The sequence below is a fragment of the Schistocerca nitens genome, chromosome 10 (genome assembly GCF_023898315.1).
Source record: "Schistocerca nitens isolate TAMUIC-IGC-003100 chromosome 10, iqSchNite1.1, whole genome shotgun sequence".
Taxonomy (NCBI): Eukaryota; Metazoa; Arthropoda; class Insecta; order Orthoptera; family Acrididae; genus Schistocerca; species Schistocerca nitens.
The window spans coordinates 76,749,893-76,774,535 of NC_064623.1; the positions used below are offsets into that span (position 1 = coordinate 76,749,893).

General features: G+C 43.9%; 1 protein-coding gene across 1 annotated transcript in view; it reads right to left on the bottom strand.

Annotated features, from left to right (window-relative positions):
* Positions 1 to 19,101, bottom strand: part of LOC126210314 (brachyurin-like) — a 124,844-nt gene extending 105,743 nt beyond the window's left edge. The window contains exon 1 of the mRNA XM_049939511.1: positions 18,947 to 19,101. Coding sequence (XP_049795468.1) covers positions 18,947 to 19,022 — 76 coding nt within the window. The 5' untranslated portion in view covers positions 19,023 to 19,101. The remainder of the gene's footprint in view (positions 1 to 18,946) is intronic.
* Positions 19,102 to 24,643: the final 5,542 nt, after the last annotated feature.

Here is a 24,643-nt window from a genome sequence, read left to right on the forward strand (position 1 = left end):
CTAACCCAATTTTCTGTACAGCTTCCGGAAGTCTCGGAACCAAGGTGATGGAAAAGTTTTTTTGAGGTGTGTATAATAAACGTGACTTGCATGTGAACAGTATTGTTAGTCTCTGACGGGCTCCGATTTTTATTTGCATGCACTGCATCTAGCTGGAATAGTATAAACCGGTCGTACTACACACATTAATCTTTATTGAAAGACAACATTGCGTTCACCACAGAAGAAAAGAAAAACGTCTTTTTTTTAACAGATCAAATTTTTAGCAATCCAGTCACGTCACAAAAATGGAATAAGTAAAGGAGCTCTTCCCCAGTTGCTTAACTCCCCTTCCGCCACGCCTCCCGCTCCCCTCGAAATGATATCGGAAACTAACCACTTATATCATTTCGAACGTAAAATTTTGTCCCAGTGTCCTTCATGAATATTCCTACTTAGAAATTTCGTTAACAAGTCTGTTCGATTTTTATGCGTACAAATTTACTGGCATTAAATCGTTCAATCCGTTAATTTCTCCCTGATGATAAGGTGTTTCGTGTTTTTGACCTATCTATATGATTCTTGGAGTGCATAATTGCTACTTGATTATCGCACCACACCAGTGTTCGCTGTCTCAGTTCTTTTTTTTTTTTGTGCCTTTTTTACCGTGTAGTCCCAGGACTGCTTCCTCTTTCATCATGATATCTATTGTACTCTTCCTGACGTACATCATTCGACGATGTCATTAGTCTATTGATTTTGTTTTAAATTCAATATTTTTCAATACGTTTATTGGTTTGACGTCTGCGCTTGCGTTCCTATTTACGTAATATAAGAGAGTTTTCTGTTGACTTTAAACGAGCTGTCTCATAAATTAATTGTAGAGCTTCCAACCTTCGTAATCGAAAATAATCTGCCTATCATTATCAGTGAGCTGTCTCGCACAAAACATTGCATGACCGACATGACATACAAATGCCATAGTTTTAATTCTTTAGCCATACATTCTTTGTTAGTTATCTTCGCTCTTCGTGTATCTTTCTGCCACCACCTACGGTTATAATTTCAGCTAAAATAATTGCATCAACAGCAGGAAAATAATTTTCATTTGGAGCCATGTGATGAGTTGCCCTGGAATCCACTGTCCAGTTATCACTGCTCAGTGACTGTGTCACGGGAAGAACTCATACAAACAGCACACGCTTTCTTTTGCTCTGAATAAGTGACGAACTTTGAGACATCTACATCTACGTGATTACTCTGCTATTCACAATAAAGTGCCTGGCGGAGGGTTCGATGAACCACCTTCAAGCTGATTCTCTACCGTTGCAATCTCGAATGGCGCGCGGGAAAAACGAGCACTTAAATTTTTCTGTGAGAGCGCTGCTTTCTCTCATTTTATCGTAATGATCATTTCTCCCCATGTAGGCGGCTGCCAACAGAATGTTTTCGCAATCGGAGGAGACAACTGGTGATTGAAATTTGATGAGAAGATCCCGTCGCAACGAAAAACGCCTTAGTTTTAATGATTGCCACTCCACATATCATGTCTGTGGCACTATCTCCCCTTTTTCGCGATAGTAAAAAACGAGCTGTCCTTCTTTGTACTTTTTCGATGTCATCCGTCAGTACTTCCTGATACGGATCCCACGCCGGACAGCAATACTCCAGAATAGGGCGGACAAGCGTAGTGTAAACTGTCTCTTTAGTAGACCTGTTGCACTTTCTAAGTGTTCTGCCAATGAATCGCAGTCTTTGGTATGCTCTACCCACAACATTATCTATGTGATCGTTCCAATTTAGGTTATTTGTAATGGTAATCCCTGAGTATTTAGTTCAATTTACAGCCCTCAGGTTTGTGTGACTTACCGCGTAATCAAAATTTAGCGGATTTCTTTTAGTATTCATGTGAATAACTTCACACTTTTCTTTATTCACGGTCAGTTGCCACTTTTCCCACCATACAGATGTCTTATCTAAATCATTTAGCAGTTCGCTTTGGTCATCTGATGACTTTACAAGACGGTAAATGACAGCAACATCCCCTGTCGATAGCACTCATTACTACATGAGTAGAAAGAGCTAGTTGTGTTTCGCCGGCCGCGGTGGTCTAGCGGTTCTAAGCGCTAAGTCCGGAACCGCGCGACTGCTACGGTCGCAGGTTCGAATCCTTCCTCGGGCATGGATGTGTGTGATGTCCTTAGGTTAGTTAGGTTTAAGTAGTTCTAAGTTCTAGAGGACTGATGACCACAGATGTTAAGTCCCATAGTGCTCAGAGCCATTTGAACCATTTGAACCTAGTTGTGTTTCGCAAGAACGATATTTTCTGAATGGGTGCTGACTATGTGTTAATAAATCAATTTCTTCGAGGTACTTCATAATGTTCGAATACAGTATATGTTCCAAAACCCAACTGCAAATCGACGTTAGTGATATGGGTATTTGTGGGACTTGAGCAATTTTCCAGTCTTTAGGCACGGATCTTTCTGTGAGCTAGCCGTTGAGTATGTTAAACATGGAGCTATTGTATCAGCATACTCTGAGAGGAAGCTGACCGGTATACAATCTCGACCGGAGGCCTTCGCTTTATTAAGTGATTTAAGCTGCTTTGTTACACCGAGGAAATCTACTTTTATGTTTCTCATCTTGGTGCCGGCCGCTGTGGCCGAGCGATTCTAGGCGCTTCAGTCTGGTACCGCGTGACCGCAACGGTCGCAGGTTCGAATCCTGCCTCAGGCGTGGATGTGTGTAATGTCCTTAGGTTAGCTAGGTGTAAGTAGTTCTAAGTGTAGGGGACTCATGACCTCAGACGTTATGTCCGATAGTGCTCAGACCCATTTGAACCATTTTCTTTTCTTATCTTGGCAGTGCTTCTTGATTGGAATCCAGGAATATTTACTTCGTCTTCTTTGGTGAAAGAGTTTCGGGAAACCGTATTTAATACCTCTGCTTTAGTGACACTGTCATCAGTGACTTCACCGTTGTTATCGCGTAGTGAAGGTATTGATTGCGTCTTGCCACTGGTGTGCTTTATGTATGACCAGAATCTGTTTGGGTGCAAAAAAAATGGCTCTGAGCACTATGGGACTTAACATCTATGGTCATCAGTCCCCTAGAACTTAGAACTACTTAAACCTAACTAACCTAAGGACAGCACACAACACCCAGTCATCACGAGGCAGAGAAAATCCCTGACCCCGCCGGGAATCGAACCCGGGAACCCGGGCGCGGGAAGCGAGAACGCTACCGCACGACCACGAGCTGCGGACAATCTGTTTGGGTTTTGTGCCAGATTTAGAGACAGAATTTCGTTGTGGAATTGTAGAAAACAAAAGTACATTTTCATGATGCTTCTTTCTTCGCTTGTTTTTATCGTTTCACACTTTGTTCCGTAAGTGACGTTCCTCGGTACCTTTAAATACCGGTATTAGCTTTGAATGACACTCCAGAATGTCTATCTTCATTATATTCATGACGTCTGACATATTCAGCACGCAAACGACTGTTAATTGTAGCACAGTTAAAGTCATTATCTGGAAAATTCCACAAAGCTGTCACTACTGAACCCCATTCGTCTGCAAGCCAATAAAGAATACTCACTGCAATGTCTCCATCTTCGATTTCGTCACTAATCTTTGCTACATGCGTTGCAGTTTTGTACGTTAGTCCTACATAATTTTCCGTAGATTCACAGTTCTTCATTTTTAGCAGATGTAATACCCGTCTCAGTTACATAGTGGAAACTGTCGTATCCCTTGCGTCGCAAAATTTTTTATATTCTTCTTGTCCCGGCGTGACGACAAGCGCCGGCCCGATGATGAAGAACAGAAGAGCAGAGAGGGCTGTGAGACGTCACCATGACAGGAGCGGCCTCTACACGAAGAGGATACAAGTGCTGCGCCTCATAGCCAGCATACTACGAGGTGCATTCAAGTTCTAAGGCCTCCGATGTTTTTTTCTCCGGACTGGAAAGAGATAGAAACATCTTCAATAAAATTCTTCAGGGTATCAGACCGCATCGTCATAATTTAAAATGCGCCAACGTTTCGGCCAGCGTTGCAGCTAGCCTTCATCAGGGCCTTACGTTAACTGCTAAATGAACACACTTGGTTCCTTAAATAGCTGCACGAGAAAACCGTGTCGTTACTTGATTGGCTGTAAAAGGAGGAGGAGGAGGGGTGAAAGGTATGCTTTATTGGTGTTTCCTTTATTATCTGTCATTGGCTGATATAGCTGTTTTCTATTGGTCTTTATATTAATCCACCCCATTGGAGGAGACGGACGAATAGCGAACAGGTGATGGCTGTGACGTCACACTGTTTCCATGCTGTCCAGAAGCCGGCTGCGGCGTGCCATTGCTTTGTGTGCTCGCGACCACTACTGCGGCTCTCCGCGTGTCTGCATGGGCCGCCACGGCTCTGCCGCCGCTCCGTAGCCCTGCTATTGCAGGCAGCCAAGACCTCGGAAGCTTGTACCCGTCCTCTCTATTCATGTTGGCGGGTCTTTTGGCTATTTCTATCGCCTCTCTAATCTTTCTTTTGAAAGTGAGAGACTGTTTCGCCAGGACGCGGGCTTCTTGAAAAAATATTGGTTTCCCGCACTCGTCTCGGTGTTCCGCCACTGCTGACTAAGTGTGTTGTTTCAGGCGGATATATCTTTCATGTTCCGAGAGCCTTGTGCTAATCGGACGTCCCGTCTCACCTATGTAGACTAATCCACACGCACAACCAATTTCATACACGCCAGCTGTGTGTAGTTTATCAACTGCATCCTTGGTAGAACCGAGCATGTCTGATATGTTGTTTCTGCTTCGGAAAATTGGTTTGATGTCGGCTTTTCGTAGAATTTTGCCAATACGTTCGGTGACCCCTTGTACATATGGTAACTTTCAAAAGAAAGATTAGAGAGGCGATAGAAATAGCCAAAAGACCCGCCATCATGAATAGAGAGGACGGGTACAAGCTTCCGAGGTCTTGGCTGCCTGCAATAGCAGGGCTACGGAGCGGCGGCAGAGCCGTGGCGGCCCATGCAGACACGCGGAGAGCCGCAGTAGTGGTCGCGAGCACACAAAGCAATGGCACGCCGCAGCCGGCTTCTGGACAGCATGGAAACAGTGTGACGTCACAGCCATCACCTGTTCGCTATTCGTCCGTCTCCTCCAATGGGGTGGATTAATATAAAGACCAATAGAAAACAGCTATTTCAGCCAATGACAGATAATAAAGGAAACACCAATAAAGCATACCTTTCACCCCTCCTCCTCCTCCTTTTACAGCCAATCAAGTAACGACACGGTTTTCTCGTGCAGCTATTTAAGGAACCAAGTGTGTTCATTTAGCAGTTAACGTAAGGCCCTGATGAAGGCTAGCTGCAACGCTGGCCGAAACATAGGCGCATTTTAAATTATGACGATGCGGTCTGATACCCTGAAGAATTTTACTGAACAAGACAACGGCCGCGGAAGCCTACGCTTAAAGATAGAAACATGCGCATTGCTTTAAACTGAGGTCGCATTCATTGTCAATACGTCCCAGAGACGGCAGCACCGTACGGCAGATGGAATTTTACCGCCAGCGGCGAGAATGAGAACTGTTTTAAATACTTAAAATGGCGACGTTTTCCTTACTTGAACAGCATGCAATCATTCGTTTTCTGAATTTGCGTGGTGCGAAACCAATTGAAATTCATCGACAGTTGAAGGAGACATGTGGTGATGGAGCTATGGATGTATCGAAAGTGCGTTCGTGGGTGCGACAGTTTAATGAAGGCAGAACATCGTGTGACTACAAACCGAAACAACCTCGGGCTCGCACAAGCCGGTCTGACGACATGATCGAGAAAGTGGAGAGAATTGTTTTGGGGGATAGCCGAATGACTGTTGAACAGATCGCCTCCAGAGTTGGCATTTCTGTGGGTTCTGTGCACACAATCCTGCATGACGACCTGAAAACGCGAAAAGTGTCATCCAGGTGGGTGCCACGAATGCTGACGGCGACCACATGGCTGCCCGTGTGGCATGTTGCCATGCGATGTTGACGCGCAACGACAGCATGAATGGGACTTTCTTTTCGTCGGTTGTGACAATGGATAAGACGTGGATGCCATTTTTCAATCCAGAAACAAAGCGCCAGTCAGCTCAATGGAAGCACACAGATTCACCGCCACCAAAAAAATTTCGGGTAACCGCCAGTGCTGAAAAAATGATGGTGTCCATGTTCTGTGACAGCGAGGGCGTAATCCTTACCCATTTCGTTCCAAAGGGCACTACGGTAACAGGTGCATCCTACGAAAATGTTTTGAAGAACAAATTTCTTCCTGCACTGCAACAAAAACGTCCGGGAAGGGCTGTGCGTGTGCTGTTTCACCAAGACAACGTACCCGCACATCGAGCTAACGTTACGCAACAGTTTCTTCGTGATAACAACTTTGAAGTGATTCCTAATGCTCCCTACTCACCTGACCTGGCTCCTAGTGACTTTTGGCTTTTTCCAACAATGAAAGACACTCTCTGTAGCCGCACATTCACCAGCCGTGCTGCTATTGCCTCAGCGATTTTCCAGTGGTCAAAACAGACTCCTAAAGAAGCCTTCGCCGCTGCCATGGAATCATGGCGTCAGCGTTGTGAAAAATGTGTATGTCTGCAGGGCAATTACGTCGATAAGTAGCGTCAGTTTCATCGATTTCGGGTGAGCAGTTAATTAGAAAAAAAATCGGAGGCCTTAGAACTTGAATGCACCTCGTACCGCCACAGCAGTGACATATGAACTGAGTTGTTTATCTTGCACTGAAATTGTATATACCGAAGGACATTGATTATTTGCATGTCGCCATTTGCTTGTGACACACTTCTGTGAATACACTATCTTCAATTTCACTTACTGTAGTAGATTCCATTAATACGATCTGCTTGAATTGTTGTCTAGCCATCTGAGAAGACAGCTTCCTAGGCACCTTATGTTAGACGAGTGTGCAAGATACTATACTTCCCATACTGTTTGGACTTTTCAAATTCTGCGTTTGCATTTGCTGCTAATTGCATATGGAAAGCAGAGTTTTTGCTTGCTCTCACGACTGATCCATCTTCACCAGACTTAAATATAGTTCAAGAATGACAATCTAACAGAATCATTGTAATTTGATACGACCAGGGAGCGTAATTCTTTCCATACAGTTTCTCAACTCTGCGTCTCTTCTACTTCATCCCCATATATTATACCAATCGTCTTACTGTTGTCAAGACAGTATCAGGCGAACCTCCACAGCTGAGGAACATTTTTTTGCTATCGTTTCGGCCTGCTATGGACCACGAAGATTTTTATCTCTTCCCTGATTGTGTTTTCCTCTTTTGCCAGTAGATTTTCATTTTGGCTCACTGTGCTTCTTTTCTCTGTTTTGACCATTTTGCAGGCAGGACGTGGAACTGGCGAAGTAAGCGAAATAAGGTTTTTAGTAATTTTGACTTTTTCTCTGAAAACTTCTCGATCCTGAATGTCATCAAATGAAATTTCAGCTTCCTGTAAACCCTTTTTAACTTGGCTTGCCCATTTTGAATACGATTTTGTTTTTGAAACTGACGAATGTATGCGATGAGTAAGTCTTTGCGGGTTCATTCTTTCCAGATGACCAAAAATATCATTCTCCGCTTCCTCATGCTGGTCACAATGTCTTCTGTATGTTCGTATAATTCACAGTTCTGTCTTCAGCGGAATTCTCCGTTTTCTTTGATAGGGGCAAGGATTTTCCTCAAATTTTTCCGGTCTTTTATTTCAAGTTTTCGTAGTGGTCCTTTGTTCGTCATGTTTAAACATTTTGATGCATACAAAGCTGACGGTCTAGTAACGGTGTCATAATGAGAAAGTTTTACGTTTAAAGACAGGCTTTTGCTTTTGTATAAGTCTTTGCACAGATGAAAAGCACCTTCTAGTTTAGAACACTTACTTTCTACAGTTGCATTTTCTGAACCGTCAGTTGTAATTATTTCTAAGATATTTAAATTTCTTCGACTGCTTGATTTTCTCTTGTTGTTTTTCAATATGAGGAGGAGCGTGTTTGATGTTTGTGATGAATTCAGTTTTGTTAAATGCTATTTTTAGGCGAGTCTTAGCAGGAATTGATTGTAGGTTGGACACTTCAACCTTAGCTTCGTCAATATTATTAGCAATGAGTGCCAGATCATCAGCAAAAGCCAAACAGTTTCCACTGAGGCCATTTCTTTTGTGTCCAATTTGAATCCCATAACCTGGCGGTACGGTTGTTTTCCACTATCTTTCCCAGGACACAGTTGAAAAGCAGTGGAGAGAGCGGGTCACCTTGTCTGACCCCTGTACAGATTCCAAATGGTGCTGGTAGTTCGCCTCTGAACTTGACCTTTTACACTGTGTTATTTAAAGTGGCGCTTATCAGATTGATTGTTTACCTATCTAGACCAAATTCGGCAGGGGTGTTCTTTATTGTTTCTGTATCAATTGAGTCATACGCTTTTTGAAAGTCGACAAAGGTCACAACAAACGTTGTTTATATTGATTTGGCGTATGATGTAACAGATTTCAGGTTATGGATCTGCTCTGCACAGGATCTTAATGTCCTGAAAGCAGCTCGATATTCGCCCACTTGTTGATCTAAGACTGATTCAGCTGTGTTTAACAACAGTCTGGAAAAGATCTTGTACGTTGTTGGTAGCAAAGAGATTCCTCGGTAATTATTCAGATCACTCTTATCGCCTTTTTTGAATAATTGCTACGGTCCAATCTGGAGGCAGAGTTTCAGTTTCCTAAATCTTCACTATGATATCATGGAGATGTTTTATTGTATCATGATTTGCGTATTTCCACATTTCAGCCAAGATGCGAGCCTCACCTCCAGATTTGTTATTTTTCAAGCCTTATATAGTTTCGTGTAGGAACATATTTATAGAATATTTATAGAATAAAAATTTTCTTCAATTTCCAGTAATTTTCTTAATTTCTTCCACGATCTGTTTCGAAGCCTAAATCTTCATCTTCATTTGCTACCAAATGTGAACAAAAGGAGGGGCTAGCGACATACAAGTACTGTGGGACTGACATACTAAAGTGAAAGCTACATTTGTAGATAGTGGTGTGTATTTGTGTGTTAAACTGGGGACCTAGAAACGACGGAGAGGCTTTGTGGTTCACAACCCCACAACAGGCCACAGCAGTCCACCCACCCCACCGCCGCCCACACATAATCCAGGGTTATTGTGCGGTTCGGCTCCCAGTGGACCTTCACCCCCCGGGAACGACTCATACCAGACGAGCGTAACCCCAAATGATTGCGTGGTAGAATAATTATTGTCTACGCGTACATGGAGACAGTGCCTGTGCAGCAGTCGCCAATGTAACTGAGGCTGAATAAGGGGGACCAGCTCGTATTCGCCAAGGCGGACCTCGACACTATTCCACTGGGACACTAATCTCGATCGGGAAGCAGTGTGTTAGACCGTGCAGCTAGCCAGGTGGGCAGATTGCACTGTACTCACATAATTATGAGGATATAATTGTGTGGCTTTCCAGCCAGTCAGCCATGGAGCATCACACCCACGCTAACTGTGGGGAGGGTTCCGGACAGAAATGAACTCCATAATACTGTAAATTAATAAGTGACTAAACCCACACCTAGACCAGCAACCACAGCGACCGCCTGTACTGCACGACACGCAAGTGCCTAGTGCTGACTTCCCAGAAGCATAACATGAAGCCGGCCCCTGCGACCGAGCGGTTCTAGGCGCTTCAGTTTGGAACCGCGCTGCTGCTACGGTCGCAGGCTCGAATCCTGCCTCGGGCATGGATGTGTGTGATGTCCTTAGGTTAGTTAGGTTTAACTAGTTCTAAGTTCTAGGGGATTTATGAGCTCAGATGTTACGTCCCATAGTGTTTAGAGCCATTTCAACTATATGTTTTAAGCTTCGAAACCGTTCTCGGAGTAAATTAAGAAAATTGCTGGCTACTGAAGCGGATTTCTATTCTGTAAGACTATTGTTATGAGAACACGCTTTTTTTCCGTGACCGAGCGAGGTGATGCAGTGGTTAGCACACTGGACTCGCATCGGGAGAACGACGGTTCAAACCCACGTCCGGCCATCCTGATTTAGATTTTCCGTGATTTCCCAAAATCGCTTAAGGCAAATGCCAGGATGGTTCCTCCCAAAAGGGCACAGCCGACTTCCTTTCCCCTCCCTCCCTAATCCGATGGGACCGATGATATCGCTAATTGGTCACGTCCCCCAAATCAACTGACCAACCTTTTGCGTGAGATTCTCGAACACAGCTCGGCGTCAATTAACGTTTTCCAAACGATTCGCACATTACTCAATCCGTATCGGTAAATAGACCCAGTTTAGAGCAGTTATGTGGAGATGAAGATAGGATAGGGCGTGAAGAGTTGCATTGCACCAGTCCTTGAACTGAAGACGACAACATTAACAGTAAGGCAAGGGTGCTGTCTGTCTTCTTTACTCTTCAAACTGTGTTGTGAAGCAACAAGAAATGAAAAAGAAGAAAGTTTCATAAGTTAGACTAAGATTGGAGGTGAAAGACAGCAACGATAAGACAGCCTTTTAGTTTCCTGTTCTCTATGAAAGTGAGCAAGACTTATATCACCTGTTGAATACAGAGTCCGCCATAAAAATTTATACATACTTTAACGAACGAAAAGTATTACTTACGTTTTTATTTCACATATAAGAATTGAACACACATGTTGTACGGCCTTCAGTTGAGCACATGGGTACTTTAAATGTTCAAAATGTTCACCTTTGGCGGCTATAGACATAACAGAACGACGAGCGGTCCCCGCAACTATATTAGTCAGTTACAGTGCAGATAGCTGCACATGTCGCAGTAACCTCCTGCCGAACTTCCTCCAGCGTACGTGGCTTACGTCGATAGACGATATCTTTCACAGTTACCCACAAGTAAAAGTCCATAGGTGTTAGATCTGGCGACCGTGGAGGGAACTCAATTGGCTCTCTTTGTCCAATCCAATGCCCCTGAAAACTGTCATCCAGGAAAGTACGTACGACTAGGTGATAGTGTGGTGGCGTCCCGTCCTGTTGGAAGAAGACCTCTTCATCAGCTCCATAAAGAGCACGTATACCTGTCAAAATTGATGTGCATAACATTTCCACGTGCACTTCTCCAGTTACAGTAGCATCAAAGAAAGAGGGTTCTACTAAGCCCCTAGATGATAGTCCAAACCACACATGAACCCCTGGTAGATAGACCGCTTTATCCACAAAAACATACGGATTTTTCGGTGCCCAGTACACACTGTTATGCCAATTCACCGTTCCGTTTAAATTGTACCTCGTCACTCCCCACTACCTTCGTCACGAATTGTTTGTCATCAGTTACCATTTGCTGATACCATTCACAAAATTGCAGTCCGTGGTCAGGATCGTCATCATCATGCAGTAATCGTGGAATGTAAACTTTCCACTTTGTAAACTTTCATAATTTTTGGTACACTTGTACTGCTAACCCATACTTCATGTGCACATTGCGTAGCAGACTTCTGTTGAGAATTAACAAACGTTTCCACATCGAGATCCAAGGAACCACGACTTGTAGCTGGACGCTGCCTTCCTCATCTTCCTTTGTGAATATCACAAATCGTTCCAAGCAATTCAAACTTGTCAATAATGAGTTTAATTGTTAGGCGGCTTGGCGGTTCTGTTTCAAACTCCCGCCTCCACTGACGTTGCACTTCAGTGGCATTATCAGACTTGGAAAATCACAATACATTTTCGCTGCTCGACTGTCAAGCGTGCTCTAGCCATCATGTTTTCTCAATACCGAGATGAAAATACTAACATCTGTTGAGCCAAAGACCATACTACAACACACTCGTAACTCAAATCGAACGACAATATCGATATCTCGAAAGAGCCTGACAAAGAGTGTATACATTTTTCTGGCGGACTCTGTAGAATTAAGGTCTTACAAGCACAGAATATGAATTCAGGGTTAACCAAATAAAGATGAAGATATCTGAGCCACAGCAGAAATAAGACAGGAAACAAACCTAACATGAAATTTAGGGACCACACAGTTGATTAGTTAAAAGGCTTCCCCTACCCTGGAAGCAATCTAAAGGATGACGGATGAAAATGAGGGGACTAACACAGCAAAGAGAGCACTGCTCGACGGAAGAATTCTAATAGTACGAGGGTCACTCCAAAAGAAATGCACACTATTTTTGTAAAAATACAGTTTTCATTGTGCATGTGTGAAAGTTTTACAGTGTGCAGATACATACTTCCCGGTTGTTTTCAAAGTTAGTTCAACGTGTTCCCGTGAGTGGCGCCGTCACAGCATGTCTTCAAGATAGCTGCTACACTTGACGTTCGTCAGAAGCAACGTGCTGTCATAGAATTCCTGTGCTGTGAAAACGAGACAGTGGGAAACATCCACAAGAGGTTGAAAAAGGTGTACGGAGATGCTGCTGTCGATCGCAGTACAGTTAGTCGGTGGGCAAGCAGGTTTCGTGATGAAAGCGGGCACGGAAATATTGAGGATTGTCCTCGCAGCGGCAGGCCTCGTACTGCACACACTCCAGACAATGTGCAGAGAGTTAAGGAATTGGTGACTGCTGACAGACGCATCACAGTGAACGAGTTTTCACGCTACGTTGGGATAGGGGAAGGAAGTGTTTGCAGAATACTGAAAGTGTTGGCGTTAAAAAAGGTTTGTGCCAGGTGGGTTCCCATGATGTTGATAGTGGCTCACAAAGAAACAAGAAAAACCGTATGCAGCGAACTCTTGGAACAGTAAGAGAATAGTGGAAATGAATTTCTTGGAAGAATTGTGACAGGTGATGAAACATGGCTCCATAATTTTTCATCAGAGATGAAGAGGCAATGAATGGAGTGGCATCATGCGAATTCACCCAAGAAAAAAGAAATTCAAAACTACATCTTCTGCTGGAAAAGTTATGGCTACAGTGTTTTTCGATTCCGAAGGCCTCTTGCTTGTGGACTTCATGACAAGTATAACCACCATAAATTCTGATGCATATGTGACGACACTGAAGTAACTTCAAGCTCGACTGAGTCGTGTTCGACAACATCGGCAAAAGCAGGATGTTTTCCCGTTGCAGAACAATGCACGGTCACATGTCAGTCAAAAAACCATGGAAGCGACCACAAAACTCGGATGGACAACACTGAAACACCCGCCTTACAGTCCTGACCTGGCTCCATGTGACTATCATCTCTTTGGGAAACTGAAAGACTCTCTTCGTGGAACAAGGTTTGAAGAAGATGACTCCCTTGCGCACGCTGCCAAACAGTGGCTCCAACAGGTTGGTACAGAATTTTACCGTGCGAGTATACAGGCGCTGGTTCCAAGGTGATGTGAGGTAGTTGAGAGGCTCTCTGAGCACTATGGGACTCAACTACTGTGGTCATCAGTCCCCTAGAACTTAGAACTACTTAAACCTAACTAACCTAAGGACATCACACACATCCATGCCCGAGGCAGGATTCGAACCTGCGACCGTAGCAGTCGCACGGTTCCGGACTGCGCGCCTAGAACCGCGAGACCACCACGGCCGGCAGTAGTTGAGAGGGATGGAAATTATGTGGAGAAATGAAAATATTGTTCCTAAAAGATGTATCTACACACTGTAAAACTTTCAAACATGTAGAATAAACCCCGCATCTCGTGGTCGTGCGGTAGCGTTCTCGCTTCCCACGCCCGGGTTCCCGGGTTCGATTCCCGGCGGGGTCAGGGATTTTCTGTGCCTCGTGATGGCTGTGTGTTGTGTGATGTCCTTAGGTTAGTTAGGTTTAAGTAGTTCTAAGTTCTAGGGGACTGATGACCATAGCTGTTAAGTCCCATAGTGCTCAGAGCCATTTGAACCATTTTTTTGCAGAATAAAAGATGGATTAAAAAAAATAATTGTGCATTTCTTTTGGAGTGACCCTCGTATTAAAAATGGACCATAAGTAGAAATTTCTGGATACGTAGGGCTCAAGCACGGGTGTTTACGTGATTAATGGACTGTGGGGAAACTAGAAAAGTGGAGAATTGAAACGTGGTGTTATCCAAAGTGAATAAAGTCCCATATTCGGGGAATGAATGTTGGGGACCAGATGCAGGAATCTTTTTAGAAAAGGTCGCAGTGAAGGTGGTTTGCCGTTGTCTTCCTCCGATCTGTTACGAAGTATTAGTTACGTGCCTGCGTCCTGTGGATGACTGTGATGCCAGATTGTCCAGTATAGTGTCGGATTAATGTTTCTGTGGATGAAGGGAAGGTAGAGGCTGAATCGCGGTGTTGGCGCGCACCCTACTATTCTAGAACAGTTTTAAGGGGGCAGCTGAGCTTAACGTCCCTACTCGATGGGCAAATCACCGGCAACAGAATCACACGCCCTCACTTCACTAGACAGTAGGGAGAGGTTTGGTATTAAATCTGAGGCACTGTCGCAGAGGGTGGTGGTCAAGCACTTTACACCACCAACTCTCCTACCCTTGACGGACAAACAGTGGCAGTGCATATGTTTCACCACCACGTTTCGAACTAGGGGGTCAGAGGTGAGTACCACGGCACAAGCATCCGTTAGCGACCTCGGTTACGGAGACGGGTGATATCACACAACGATGTTGAAAATTAAGTTGATGGATTAGGTAAAAAGTGTGAGAATTCTTCATGGAGAGGAATAGGTAAAAAACACTGAAAGAAAGAAGGGACAAGACGGCAGGACACACGCCAAGTTATTCTCTAATGTTTCTATAGGAAAATTCTGAGTGCAAAAATGGTGTATAAGGACAGATTGCAATATATGTAGTAATTTTAAATACAGAGTATTTCTGTAAGGGCACGCAAAAATGCTGCAGGACATAGAGAATGCTCCACTGAACAGTTTAAGGTAGGGAACCTGGGGTGGGAGAAGCGAGCTTAAGGAGATATGGAAGTAAACTTGCCTACCGCTTTGTCTAGCATTACTGTTTTCCAGCTTATTTACAGCTAACACGCGCATAAGCTTACACGTACTTTGCTGTTTATTTACATGTACATTCTCTTTATTACCTGCAAGGAAACGAGGAAGACCAGTCTGATTACTAGGAAGTCACGATGCTTTATTTCCTGGTCGCTGGATTGCAATGAGAGATCCTATTCCATGGCCTGCGAGGTCCCCTCACCTGAATCCCCTTGATTATTTCTTGTGGGAACATCCAAACCTACTTGTGTATGAGACCCCAGTGGATACGGAGGTGGAATTAGTTGCCACAATTGTAGCTGCCTGTATAGTAATTTGAAACACACCAGGAATATTTGTCGGGGTGCGTCAGAATCTTGTTCGCCGATGTCATGTGTGCGTGAGGTTAATGGCCGTCAGTTTAAGCACGTTTTGTAACATACAGCACAAATGGTACGTTCATTGTGTCAATGGCGGTATTTGCAGTTGGCTGTAACTAATTTAAATAAAAAAATAAATAAATAAAAATAAAACTAAATAAAATTAAAGAAAGGGGACGGCCATGATGTGAATAATTACAGAGGAATTTCTCTACTCGCTGTCACATATAAGATATTACTAGCTTGTATTCTTGAAAGGGCACAACAACTGCTTAAACCCAAAATCTCAGATTTCCAAGCTGGTTTCAGGCCAAACAGATACTGCCCAGATCAAATTTTAAACCTAAAATTAATCACAAGAATGAGGAAGATGCGAGGCAAGCCTACACTATATGTGTTTGTGGACTCAAAAAGGTCTACGACTCAATCCACAGACCCACACTATTTAGGATTCTTGAAGAAAAAAGATTGGATCGGAAAATACAGAAAAATCATTCAACAGGCATTAGCAAACACAACATCCAAAGTGAAATTTATGGGAAAACTTTCAAAAACCATTCGTGATAAAAACTGGGTTTAGACAAGGTTATAGGTTATCGCCTTTGTTGTTCAATGTAGTTCTGGATAGAGTCATGGAAGAATGGGAAAAGAAACTTGAAGAAGAAAATTTCTGGAAAGCAATTTCATTAGGAACTAAAAAAATAAAAACCTACGAATTCCCTTTGCGGACGATCTCACAATAATGGCAGATTCTTGTGAGATGGGTATAAAACAGATAGAACCTCTAAGAGAACGCCCATAGAAAGTTGGCCTGCAGATACCATTTAAAAACAGAATGTTTACAACATCAAATTTAGAAATTTTCAAATTACAAACCAAATATGGAGAAATTAACAGAGTATCACACTTTAAATATCTAGAATAACTTATCTCTGTAAAATATGCACAATAAGAAATAATACAAGCAGCTCGTAAAGGTTTAGGATTAGTGCAGAACTTCTATAATAAAAAATGCTTATCTTTAAATGCCAAAATTAGAAATTACAAAACAGCAATTAAGCCATCAATGTCATATGTCAGCGAAACCTTGACACTAAACAGGAAAACTGATATAGAAAATCTAAAGAAAGAAAAAAGAAAAATAATTAGGAAAATTTTGGATACAAGATGGACCGAGAATAGGTATAGACTACAGAAAACGTCCAAAACTGAAGAATATTCTAATATAGAGTCAGACATGAGCAAAAGACGCCTCAAATTCTATGGCCACATAATGAGGCTTCCCGAACACAGACTAACAAAAAGAATAGTTAAATACGTAGATTCCCTCGCTAATGAAGGAGACTGCATCCAAAATGTTAAAAAAGACTTGGAATTAGCCAAAATCACCAAAGAAGGAATAGACGTAAAGAACAATTTTAGAATAAAAGTAGAAAACTGGGATATTAAACCAGAGACAAGCCTGAAGAACCAGAACAAAATGAAGGGAAGAAAGAAGAGCTACATTCTCGCAAACAATGAAAAACTGGTGGGCAAATAAAAAGAACCAGAAGAACAGAAAATGAACCATATTTACTTAGCGTCTTCCACTCTGGGAGCTTTGCAACTAATAATAATAATAATAAAATACACACTAATGTGATTTTATTCCCTTTATCTCCTTAGGTTGGCAACTCCGATGCAAGGTTCCCTACCTCAGATTGTTCAGCGGAACATCCTCTATGCCCAGTTTAGTTTTTGCATGCTCTTACGGTAACACCCTATAGATGTCATCATATGTCTACATCTACATGATTACTCTACAATTCACATTTAAGTGCTCGGCAGAGGGTTCATCGAACCACAATCATACTATCTCTCTACCATTCCACTCCCGAACAGCGCGCGGGAAAAACGAACACCTAAACCTTTCTGTTCGAGCTCTGATTTCTCTTATTTTGATGATCATTCCTACCCATGTAGGTTGGGCTCAACAAAATATTTTCGCATTCGGAAGAGAAAGTTGGTGACTGAAATTTCGTAAATAGATCTCGCCGCGACGAAAACGTCTTTGCTTTAATGACTCCCATCGCAACTCGCGTATCATATCTGCCACACTCTCTCCCCTATTACGTGGATAATACAAAACGAACTGCCCTTTTTTGCACCCTTTCGATGTCCTCTGTCAATCCCACCTGGTAAGGATCCCACACCGCGCAGCAGTATTCTAACAGAGGACGAACGAGTGTAGTGTAAGCTGTCTCTTTAGTGGAGTTGTTGCATCTTCTAAGTGTCCTGCCAATGAAACGCAACCTTTGGCTCGCCTTCCCCACAATATTATCTATGTGGTCTTTCCAACTGAAGTTGTTCGTAATTTTAATAGCCAGGTACTCAGTTGAATTGACAGCCTTGAGAATTGTACTATTTATCGAGTAATCGAATTCCAACGGATTTCTTTTGGAACTCATGTGGATCACCTCACACTTTTCGTTATTTATCGTCAACTGTCACCTGCCACACCATACAGCAACCTTTTCTAAATCGCTTTGCAACTGATACTGGTCTTCGGATGACCTTACGAGACGGTAAATTACAGCATCTGCGAACAACCTAAGAGAACTGCACAGATTGTCACCCAGGTCATTTATATGGATCAGGAACAGCAGATGTCCCAGGACGCTTCCCTGGGGAACACCTGATATCACTTCAGTTTTACTCGATGATTTGCCGTCTATTACTACGAACTGCGACCTTCCTGACAGGAAATCACTAATCCAGTGGCACAACTGAGACGATACCCCATAGGCCCGCAGCTTGATTAGAAGTCGCTTGTGAGGAACGGTGTCAAAAACTTTCCGGAAATCTAGAAATACGGAATCAACTTGAGATCCCCTGTCGATAGCGGCCATTGCTTCGTGCGAATGAAGAGCTAGCTGCGTTGCACAAGGACGATGTTTTCTGAAACCATGCTGATTACGTATCAATAGATCGTTCCCCTCGAGGTGATTCATAATGTTTGAAAACAGTATATGCTCCAAAACCCTACTGCAAACCGACGTCAATGATATAGGTCTGTAGTTCGATGGATTACTCCTACTACCCTTCTTAAACACTGGTGCGACCTGCGCAATTTTCCAATCTGTAGGTACAGATCTATCGGTGAGCGAGCGGTTGTATATGATTGCTAAGCAGGGAGTTATTGTATCAGCGTAATCTGAAAGGAACCTAATCGGTATACAATCTGGACCTGAAGACTTGCCCGTATCAAGCGATTTGAGTTGCTTCGCAACCCCTAAGGTATCTACTTCTAAGAATGTATTACATTTTAACTACAAATTGCTCTTTATTTTTCACTCACTGTATTCATTAGCGAATAACGCCATTACGAACAAAAACATTTCCTATATTCATTTAAAATAATCGTATGAGCTCTAGTAACTATTCACTCCGAATAATTTAGGATGTCGTCCGTAAACGAAGAAATTTACGGAGGAGAGAAAATCGTAGTAGGCCTTTAGAAAGTGGTCAGAAGAAAAGAAGAGAAATGAAATGACAGCTAGAGTAACGCTTGGCGATGAAAACAAAAGGTATACTCGTTTCTAGTAAACTAATTACCCGTTTCGTACGTTGTACTGTGAAATTTGATCTTTGTCATAGCAGCACTCACCCCACTCCGTAGTTCTCGGCTTCGCAGCAGCTAGCACGAGCGCAGAGAGGAGCAAGTACAGGACGGTCACAGCCATTGCTGCAGCCGTCAGCGCCGCTGTCACGAGTGATGAACTCCGTGCTGGTAGGTGGTTCTACCTGCTGCTATCTGCCACTATCGCTATTTGACGATGCAGCCCGTCACAACACGGCATGCGATTACAGCAACATTGAGTCTCGATAAGGTCCAGCTATCATTCATTTCAAAGCACCAGTACTCGGAAACTAAACGAGATAAAGAATCTTGTTTACCTATGAAACGTTTATCAGCTCCCGAAACCATTTTCCTGTGTCTTTTGTTACAGACTTGACTTGAACTGCATCCAAATGGCCAGGTGAAGACGAATCAGGTGAAGTTACAGTGCGTCAGACCAGGTGAAGGTACAATGTACCTGATAAGCAGAATTCAAATCCGTGACAACGGAAGCGAGAAATCATCGACGCCAGTATAGGAAGGTACCACAAGCATAAACTAGCTTGGTGAGGCGGTTCCAAATATTCAAAAGGACAGGCAACGTCAAAGAATTTCATTACACTGGACTCCCCCCGCCCCCCCCCCCCGACGAGTTTGATGGAGTGGAAGGTGTCAGAGTGATGGTACGCCCCCCCTCCCCCCTTCTGTTACTTACATTTTATTCTAATGACTAGAAATACATCTTTGTCAATGGTTTGCAATGTTTAAGACGGCCCCTCTTCCTAATGTCTTGAAGTTTGGGTTTTTGGTTTTGTTTACGCACGCTGCGCGAGTACTTTAAAATTTAGCTGTTTCACTACGTATGACAGTTTTAATAAAATAACTTGACTTGCTATTTTATGTCGTTAGTTTATTTATTCTCTTTTATATAGGGGCACGTTAATGTGCTTTTGATTTCATGTGGTTGCAATAGTTTGCTTATTTGTATAATGATTTATAGATTTTCGCATTTCGTAAATGTGTCTTACGCCGGTCATGCGCGCCAGCTGGGTACCTCTTGCCACACTAAATGCGGTGTCTGAGTCTTGTTCCGTCACAGTAAGTGATCAAAAGTATCCGGACACCTGGCTGGAAATGACTCCCACGTTCGTGGCGCCCCCCATCGGTGATGCTGGAATTCAGTATGGTATTGGCCCACAAATTTGGCCTTGATGACAGCTTCCACTCTCGGAGGCATACTTTCAATCAGGTGCTGGAAGGTTTCTAGGGGAATGGCAGCCCATTCTTCACGGAGTGCTGCACTGAGGAGAGGTATCGATGTCGGTTGTTGAGGCCTGGCACGTAGTCGGCGTTCCAAAACGTCCCAAATGTGTTCTATAGTATTCAGGTCAGAACTCTGTGCAGGCCAGTCCATTACAGGGATGTTATTGTCGTGTAACCACTCCGCCATAGGCCGTGCACTGTGAAAAGGTGCTCGATCGTGTAGAAAGAACCAATCGTCATCCCCGCATTGTTCTTCAACAGCGGGATGCAAAAAGGTGCTTAAAACATCAATGTAGGCCTGTGCTGTGATGGTGCCACGCAAAAAACAAGGGGTGCAAGCCCCCTCCACGAAAAAAACGACCACACCATAACACCAGCGCCTCCGAATTTTACTGTTGGCACAACACACGCTGGCAGACAACGTTCACCAGCCATTCGCCATACCCACACCCTGCCATCAGATCGCCACATTGTGTACTGTGACTTGTCACTCCACGCAACTTCTTTCCACTGTTAAATCGTCCAATGTTTACGCTCCTTACCCCAAGCGAGGCATCGTTTGGCATTTAACAGCGTGATGTGTGGCTTATCAGCAGCCGCTCGACCACGAAATCCAAGTTTTCTCACCTGCCGCCTAACTGTCATAGTACTTGCAGTGGATCCTGATGCAGTTTGGAATTCAATGTGTGATGGCCTGGATAGATGTATGCCTATTACAAATTACGACCCTCTTCAACTGTCGGCGGTCTTTGCCAGACAACAGAGCTCGGCCTGTACGCTTTTGTGCTGTGCGTGTCGCTTTACGTTTCCACTTCACTATCAGATCGGACTCAGTGGGCCTGTTTAGGAGTGTGGAAATCTCGCATACAGACGTAGGACACAAGTGACACCCAATCACCTGACCACGTTCGAAGTCCGTTAGTTCCACGGAGCGCCCCATTCTGCTCTCGCACGATGTCTAATGACTACTGAGGTCGCTGATATGGAGTACTTGCCAGTAGGTGGCAGCACAAGGCTCCTAATATGAAAAATGTTTGTTTTTGGGGGTGCCCGTTTGCATTTGATCGCATAGTGTGTGTGCGCGCGAAACGAACATCGTGCTACGTGGTGTGTGCGACTCATAACGCGTTTATTTTGTAAGTATTGTCCTATTTTGTACTGCTATGGCGCAAGTAGCTGGTGTGATAAAGGTAACACACGATTGTGGACGACGCCTTACTTTACTTTCATAACAATAAACTGGTTGTTTTCTTTTCTTTTGTTCAGATCAGCCTTGCATTTTATATGTTCTTATGACAGATGGATTACATATCCCATTACTGTTGAGTTCATTTTCAATTTTATATGGCTTGAGGACGGCTGGGTTTTATATACTGTTCAAATAGTTCAAATGGCTCTGAGCACTATGGGACTTGACATCTGAGGTCATCAGTCCCCTAGAACTTAGAACTACTTAAACCTAACGAACTTAAGGCTATCACATACACCCATGCCCGAGGCAGGATTCGAACCTGCGACCGTAGCGGTCGCGCGGTTCCAACTATGGGACTTAACATCTGAGGTCATCAGTCCCCTAGAACTTAGAACTACTTAAACCTAGCTAACTTTAGGCTATCACATACATCCATGCCCGAGGCAGGATTCGAACCTGCGACCGTAGCGGTTGCGCGGTTCCAGACTGAAGCGTCTAGAACCGCTCGGCCACATCGGCCGGCTTATATACTGTTGTTTTTACGTATGTTTATACTACATTTTCATTTTATCTACGTACTCGTGGAAGATAGGACCATGCAATTTCCCCTGTTTGTTGTTATATGACTGGTTTCTTGTTTTTATACAAAATTTGATAATGCCCCAAAAGGGTGCAACGTGTCATTCATAAAAAAATAAGTTCGCAATAGCAGCCTTCCACGACGGAATGGAATAATTATTACAAAAAAGCTCTCGACGTTAGTTGGCTTTCTTGAGTCGGCTTTTCGTTGCGAGATGTATGTTATTAAAAAAAACGTGGCAAAGAACAGTGAGTCACAAAACCGCTTGGATTTGGACCGCAGTTTGAGTCTAATGCTTCCTGTATCATTGTCGTCAATAGTTGACTGGTTAGGACCGGCTGGGGAGAGCAAGTTGGTCAAGGAATGCAGAGAGCGGGTGGGAGGGAGTTGTCTGCCCGCCACATCTCGACTCCTCCAAGCTTTTCCTTTTCTACTTGCCTCCTCGGCCCTGTACACCACACAGCCATTTTCTCCTAAGAAACTGCGGACAGAGATTACGGGAACTATAAATCACCTAGCAGGGATGTTCTCTGGCCTGCCTGCGTCAAAATAATATTTGCCGGCCTATCGAAGGAACTCTTTCCCTCGGTTTCCTTTTCGTTTTTAAGCGAAATGGTCTTGCCTTTTGCCAGCCGGAGTGGCCGAGCGGTTCTAGGGGCTACAGTCCGGAACCGCGCGACCGCTGCGGTCGCAGGTTCGAATCCTGCCTCGGGCATGGATGTGTGTGATGTCCTTAGGTTAGGCAGGTCCAGGGGACTGATGACCTCAGAAGTTAAGCCCCATAGTGCTCAGAGCCATTTGAACCATTTTTTTTTTCTTCCCTTTTCAACGAGTATCACACCTTCCAATCTACAGCGTTTAACCTTAAGATGAATGCATCTCTCGTACAAAAACAAACACCATCTAAAATCATACTCCAAGGGACTCTTACATACGTGGCCAACCACATTTAAAAATCATACAGACTTTCCAGTCGCTCTACTCTAGCTTCGCTTTGACAAGTTACCACAGTCGTTTGTTCACATTATATTGCTGTTCGCTTCTTTCTATTTTACTCATGCGCTTGTGTCAGCTCAGTCGATGCCATTTCGAGCCCAAAAAGGAAATAGTTTCGTATTACAGTAGCTCTCAAGGCAGCTTAGACCAGGGTTGGGTCAAATACCGTTTCGCAGGAGCCCGCAACGCCTGACCGCCGCTCTCCCCACTCTGCCAGCCAGCAGTAGCCCCACCGTCTACACTACTGGCCATTAAAACTGCTACACCACGAAGATGACCTGCTACAGACGCGAAATTTAACCGACAGGAAGAAGATGGTGTGATATGCAAATGACTAGCTTACAGACCATTCACACAAGGTAACAGCCGGTGGCGACACCTACAACTTGCTGACATGAGGAAAGTTTCCAACCGATTTCTCATACACAAACAGCAGTTCACCGGCGTTGCCTGGTGAAACGTTGTTGTGATACCTCGTGTAAGGAGGAGAAATGCGTACCATCACGTTTCCGACTCTGATAAAGGTCTGATTGTAGCCTATCGCGACTGCGGTTCATCGTATCGCGACATTGCTGCTCGCGTTGGTCGAGATCCAATGACTGTTAGTAGAATATGCAATCGATGGGTTCAGGAGGGTAATACGGAACGCCGTGCTGGATCCCAACGGCGTCGTATCACTAGCAGTCGAGATGACAGGCATCTTATCCGCATGGCTGTAACTGATCGTGCAGCCACGTCTCGATCCCTGAGTCAACAAATGGGTCGTTTGTAAGACAACAACCATCTGCACGAACAGTTCGACGACGTTTGCAGCAGCATGGACTATCAGCTCGGAGACCACGGCTGCGGTTACCCTTGACGCTGCATCACAGACAGGAGCGCCTGCGATGGTGTGCTCAACGACTAACCTGAGTGCACGAATGGCAAAACGTCATTTTTCCGGATGAATCCAGGTTCTGTTTACAGCATCATGATGGTCGCATCCGTGTTTGGTGACATCGCGGTGAACGCACATTGGAAGCGTGTATCCGTCATCGCCATATTGGTGTATCACCCGGCATGATAGTATGGGATGCCATTGGTTACACGTCTGGGTCACCTCTTGTTCGGACCGACGGCACTTTGAACAGTGGACGTTACATTTCATATGTGTTACGACCAGTGGCTCTACCCTTCATTCGATCCGTGCGAAACCCTACATTTCAGAAGGATAATGCACGACCGCATGTTGCAGGTCATGTATAAAAAGAAACAACTGACTTTTCTTTACGATAATCGGGATGACCATGGATTGGAGTAATTAGTAAATTCTTTGAATTCAGATGAATGATTGTCAAAAGTTAATTTTATAAGAAAGATTATTATTAAAAGATTTTTAAAAACATTTACATGGGACTTGATATGACAATAGTACAAATTTAGTTGTAACAAATTAGATATGCGCGCGGCTGTTTTTACCTTAAACTACATCGCTGAGGCACCGCCATCGCTACCCACGACCGGTCCAGCCAACCCGACTGCTAGCTACTACTTACTCCTACTGCCGGAACTACAACTACTACTGCTCTCGGGTCTGCGATTCTATCGTAGCTCTCATATCGCAGGCAGCGCGTGAGCAATCCATCGAAATTACATGTGCTCTAGTGCGCTGGCAATAAATTCCTTAGTCATGAACCTATTACAACATTTTTGCTGACAATAAATGGTTCAAATG